At 38.2% G+C, this 6000-nt stretch overlaps 1 protein-coding gene across 2 annotated transcripts in view; it reads left to right on the forward strand.

Moving 5' to 3' along the window:
- Positions 1 to 3716, forward strand: part of adcy2a (adenylate cyclase 2a) — a 133835-nt gene extending 130119 nt beyond the window's left edge. For both annotated transcript variants that reach the window (XM_061916201.1, XM_061916200.1), the window contains one exon: positions 3215 to 3716. In XM_061916201.1, the coding sequence (XP_061772185.1) occupies positions 3215 to 3367 (153 nt within the window). In that variant the 3' untranslated portion in view covers positions 3368 to 3716. The remainder of the gene's footprint in view (positions 1 to 3214) is intronic.
- Positions 3717 to 6000: the final 2284 nt, after the last annotated feature.

The following is a 6000-nucleotide window of genomic DNA, read 5'->3' on the forward strand; positions in this document are numbered from 1 at the left end:
CATCATGTTTTTGTTATGTTCTATTAGTTTTGGACTCCCTTTGTTCCTGTTTTTGTGCACCCTTGTTTGTTACCATGGGTGCTTATTGTTTCCACCGGTCTCTGATTGGTGCTCGGGACGCTCACCTGTTTCCTGAGTACTAATCAGAGGGACTATATAAGCCTGCCTTTGCCGGTCAGCCGGCCTGGCGTCATTGTTTGCTGCAGGCAACAGTTCTGTTGAGTACATCTATGTTTCTTATTTCTAGTTCATGTGCTAAGCTTCGCCATAGCTCCCATGCTATCGGAGCATTTTTCTGTATTCTTGTGTTTTGCATGATTTATGAAAAAGGAATCATCTCTTACCTCATGTTTTCGTCCGGAGTTGTCCCTCTGTATCGCGGGAGAACGACCCCGCAGTAAGAAGTGACCCGCACGTGAAAAAATAAACACTATGATCCAGAATCAAGAGGTAGGTGACACCGAGCTATAAACCTTCTTGATTGGCAGTCAGGGACAAGTGCCTCCACTGGTCGCCAATCAAGAGCAGGTGAGGGGAAATAGTGCTCAGAGACAGGAACACAACACAAATAACAGAAAGTAGAAACTAGAAATAAGAACGCTGGACAGGAGCTTGAACACCAAACCCCGGAAAGCACAAACATGACCAAAGTGTCAGTAGCAAGCCTGACATTGGGGTTGCGTCCTGTGGATGTCGTTGTTTCTTCTCCTTCTGACTGAAAGCTTGTGTGAGTGAATTTGATTTAATGTGAACAATTTTAGTGGTCTGATGTGGCGAGGCTACATTTTTTGGCTGCATGCGAAGCTCGTCAACCCGGAAAAAATTCACGTTAGCCCAAGCATTTGTACGAAGCGCAGGGTTCAAAGCATTGGAAAAAAGCATCACCTTGTACTCCAAAAATGACACTCATATAGCCCGCCCCGTGGGTTTGAAACACCTGGTCTAATGGATGTACAGTTAAAAACGGTATCTAGGTTTCCGTCTGTAAAAAATGGGAAGGGTTAATACTGTTGCCTGTAGGAAGCAGTGTAGGGCCCGAACTAACCGGTCAAATTTCCGGTCTGGCAGCTGTCATTCCCGATGGACCCCCATCCACCATTTTAAAACATCCACCCAACACACCAGCTAGACGAAGGGGGTCTCGTGTACTCAAATCGCCTCTCTTCTTTGGAGGAAGAACAGGACATCAATGTTTTTTCAATGTTATGGAACATTTGGATAATGTCTGACTTTAACAGTTATAGAAATATAACCTCTAAAAAGGAAATCATCCGCCCACCTTTGTTTGCATTCAAGAGCTCTGGCTTGCGCTTAGCTTATCCTCCTACGGTGTGTAGTGTAGCATGTTTAGCTATTCCTTATCCCCTGGGAAAGACACTTGTAAGAAAAGTGCGTCATCTGCCGCCATGGAGGTGAGGGTTGCTGATTTGGAAGTGGCTTTGGTGCACTCTCGAGGGACATTGCAATGCTACAGTGTGTTGAGAAGGTGGTGTTCGTGTTCAAATTTGCGGGAAACAGCAAGAATGTGTCGTCAACATGCATTATCATGATTTCACAATGATATTAAAAGCTTTATCGTCGATATCAGTAGCTCTTAACCTTTTTCCCTCTGTTGTGGAAAAGTTTGGCCCCGGGACCTACTCAAATATTAATATGAAATTAGTCATTTTACTTTTGATTTTAATAATAATAATACATATTATATCCAACATATTTAGTTCAACAGGTATACAAACTTGTCAAATGATATGAAATCATGTTTTAATCAAAAATATGATTTATTTAACACATAAACCTTAGGCTGATTAGAAACAAAAGTACTGTACTAACCAATTATATTGCGAAGGAAATGACTCATAAGTAACTGATGAAAAATACATATACATGCAATTATATAGTGCTGAAATAAGTAAATAAAATACATTCATTATAAATAACAATATGACAACCGTTGGTACTTTAACTTTAATAAAAATGTTTATTTAATAATATTGGGCTTCACGGTGGCAGAGGGGTTAGTGCGTCTGCCTCACAATACGAAGGTCCTGAGTAGTCCTGGGTTTGGGATCTTTCTATGTGGAGTTTGCATGTCCTCCCCGTGACTGCGTGGGTTCCCTCCGGGTACTCCGGCTTCCTCCCACCTCCAAAGACATGCACCTGGGGATAGGTTGATTGGCAACACTAAATTGGCCCTGGTGTGTGAATGTGAGTGTGAATGTTCTCTGTCTATCTGTGTTGGCCCTGTGATGAGGTAGCGACTTGTCCAGGGTTTACACCGCCTTCCGCCCGATTGTTGCTAAGATAGGCACCAGCGCCCCCCGCGACCCCAAAGGGAATGAGCGGTAGAAAATGGATGGATGGATGGTTTTAATAAAATTATAGTGAAAATAAACATACAGTTTAACTACTGTAGTCATCATTTTTGTGCCTGAGAAACATCACTATGACTTTAGCTTCACACGTTTTCTGTTTGTTTATGACTGCCAAAAGGGGTGTCAAGGTTTATTGCAACTGAGTACCTGTTATGAGCTGTTGTATCAGATCATGCCTTATCCTTAGTTTCTTGATATTTTTCTGTTTTAGTTCCCGTCTTGCACTCTTATTTTGTGGTTTTTCACTTCTTCTTTTCTCCTTTTCTGTAGCAGCTTTATGCCCACCTTTGAACACTTTTCCCCTCACCTGTTTTCTGTTGGTCATTAGCACTAGTCAAGTGGAACTTGAGACACAATTTGGTAGTCGGGACATTATTCACTGACCACTGTTGATGATTCTTTTCATGCTGAGATCAAGTACACACATACTTTGTGGACACCGTCTGCTCCACATTCTTTGGAAGTGTTTTTGCTGTGTTTAAGCATTTTGTTTCGTTTCCTTTGTAGTCTTTCCAGTCATAGCACTTCCCTGTTGCTCTTGCTTTTTTTGTTTATTTAATCATTAAATAACCTTTTTTACTGCACACTGCCTCCTCGTTCGTTTGCATTTAAAATCACTACAACCTCCGTCGTCTCACACAACACACCCCTAACAGTACCACTGCACCCCATACTGACCAAAGCTGAGAACCATATTTTTGGTGGCCCCCTACGGGAGGCTTGCGGCCCAACAATGGGCTCTATGGTTAAAAAATACTGATTTATATTTTGCAATCCTAGTACATTGTGATCGTCCATTGATTCTATATTTATTTCCCTACACTTTTTTTTTTCATCTGCAGGTGACAGAGGAGACAAGTCGCATCCTCCTGACGCTGGGCTACATGTGCTCGTGTAGAGGCATCATTAACGTCAAGGGCAAAGGAGAGCTCAAGACCTTCTTTGTTCACACAGAAATGACCCGGTCACTGTCCCAAGGGAATATGATGCCATGAGACATGATATTTTTTTAGCTGCACAGCCAACTTTGATGTCAATTTGGAGACTTTTGAGCATCTCATTTGCAGCAAAACAGTGAAAATAATAGATCTGAACTGAGAGGACAAAAAACCTTTGCATTCCCAGTACAACATGTTGCAGCTGTAGTATATATGTTGCACTTATCTAAGTGTAAAACGAGAACATGTATCTTAATGCAACCAAACAAAACATGAACTTGAAACCCAATAATTGATTTGCAAAGTTAATAAAAACAAATACAGTAAAATAAATAAATGAATAAAAATATATACATATATACACACACACACACATATATATATATATATATATATATATATATATATATATATATATATATATATATATATATATATATATATATATATATATATATATATATATGTGTGTGTGTGTGTCTGTGTGTGTAGACATACTTATTTTTTCTTTGGTTTCAATATTTTCCTGGGGTTAGGCTCAACTTCAATCTTGTGGGCGGGGCCTCTTTTGAACAATATGTTATAAGCCATTTTATTGGTCAGTCTGGGATATTGGTATTAAATATGGGCGTGGCTGCTGCTGACTACAACTCAACACATTTAGAGGGAATAAGAATTGAGTGTGAATGTTGTCCTGTGAATGTTGTCTGACTATTTGTGTTGGCCCTGCGATAAAGTGGCGACTTGTCCATGGTGCACCCCGCCTTCTGCCCAAATGCAGCTGAGATTGGCTCCAGCTCCCACCGCGACCCCAAAAAAGAGACAAGCGGTAAAAAATGGATGGATGGATGGAAGACCAAAGACAAGGGGTGGACGAAACTGACCAATAAAAAGGATTCTAACATATTGTTCAGAGGAGGTCCCATTACAAGACTCAAGTTGAGTTCAACCAAAAAATATATAAAAATTGCAAACAGAAAACATCAAAAAAGAAAAAAAATCGCAAACAAAAAATATTTAGATAAAAACTAAATGATTAGAAAAAAACAGATTTTGAACCATATATGTTGGATTAAAAATACATATTTTTTCAATTTCAAGTCTTTTATTTGTGTTCGAAAATCTTTTCTTTTTTTTTTGTTGGAAATCATTTTTTGTTTGGTTGCATAAAATAAAAAAGATCAAATGTAGCATGTACCAGGTTACTAATAAAACCAATAAATGTATTAGATTTCTGGAATGAGTGAAGCCAAAGTGGCATGGATCAGTCCCAACAAGCGACTTTTTCTTAAAAAAAAATACATAATGTATCGCTGACTCAATTCTGGCAGCCTTTTGAAGAGGAAAGAGCTGTCAATCAACCAATGAATCCCTGTTCCATTCACTTCACACCTGTTGGATTACATCTGATGTACAGGATGACACAAACAACGGGGACAAAAAGAACGGCTTTTGTTCGGCATCGGAAAAGACTTTCAGTTTGTCTTTAGTTTCAATTAAATGAAACATGGAAGACATTTTCTGAAAATGAAGGCTACAAAAGGAGTAATGCATGACTAGTTTCAAAATTAAGAGACACATGTTTATAGAACTCCATCTACCTTCGAAGCACGGATAATTGAATGTAAAAAGTGTTCCGCAAAGCTCTTTTCACACTTAAATCTGCTTTTCATTATTGGCTGTTTGCACAAAACAAGGTTAAAAAGCAGATCAATGTAAAATTTAAATAGCAAAATTCTCTAAAATGCTTTAAGTGTGACAGTAAGTGGGCCTGCTGGTGTGTACAGGGTAGTTTTAGAGAACAGTGACATGGTACAGTGTTTTTGTACGAAAAGACAAAACACAAAATGTCTTTTCATGTTTTAATGATGCTATTTTTTTCTTTGTTTTTTTGTAAAAATGCCATTAAATTTCTATGTATTTCAGTCTTGTGACATGCTTGAGAAATGAGCAGCGAAATACTGTGGAAAAAAAGAAACTGACAGAACAAAATCAAATTCAAGCTACAGTATTTTTAAAGATCAACAATGGTTTGAAAGAAAACACATGACAATAAAATCTGAAAATATAGTCAAAAAAAGGAATCAATGAAAAAAAAAATCCCCCTTTTCCTTGGTTGATTTCTAAAATGTACACTGTGGGCAATACTATTAGACGGTAGATGATGTGTGGGGCCACTTTAATGCCTTAAATACTAAAGGTTCACATCTAACACACCCTATAAGTGGATTGACAGTGTGCGGATTTTTACGGACAATCATCGCTTGCCACAACGCGCTTCAAATAATTCAGCTTTACTGCACTGCATATTTTTTTTAAAGCATTTTCTGCTAATTTTTTGGGGCCTAAATTAAGTGTTACATCTTATTGATGTATTTGCAGTGTGTATTACAACACAGCAGTTGGCTTATTACAAACCCCGTTTCCATATGAGTTGGGAAATTGTGTTAGATGTAAATATAAACAGAATACAATGATTTGCAAATCATTTTCAAGCCATATTCAGTTGAATGCACTACAAAGACAAGATATTTGATGTTCAAACTCATAAACTTTATTTTATTTTTTTGCAAATAATAATTAACTTTGAATTTCATGGCTGCAACACGTGTCAAAGTAGTTGGAAAAGGGCATGTTCACCACTGTGTTACATCACATTTTCTTTTAACAACACTCAATAAATGTTTGGG

Source organism: Nerophis ophidion, linkage group LG11 (assembly GCF_033978795.1).
Source record: "Nerophis ophidion isolate RoL-2023_Sa linkage group LG11, RoL_Noph_v1.0, whole genome shotgun sequence".
NCBI classification, from domain to species: Eukaryota; Metazoa; Chordata; class Actinopteri; order Syngnathiformes; family Syngnathidae; genus Nerophis; species Nerophis ophidion.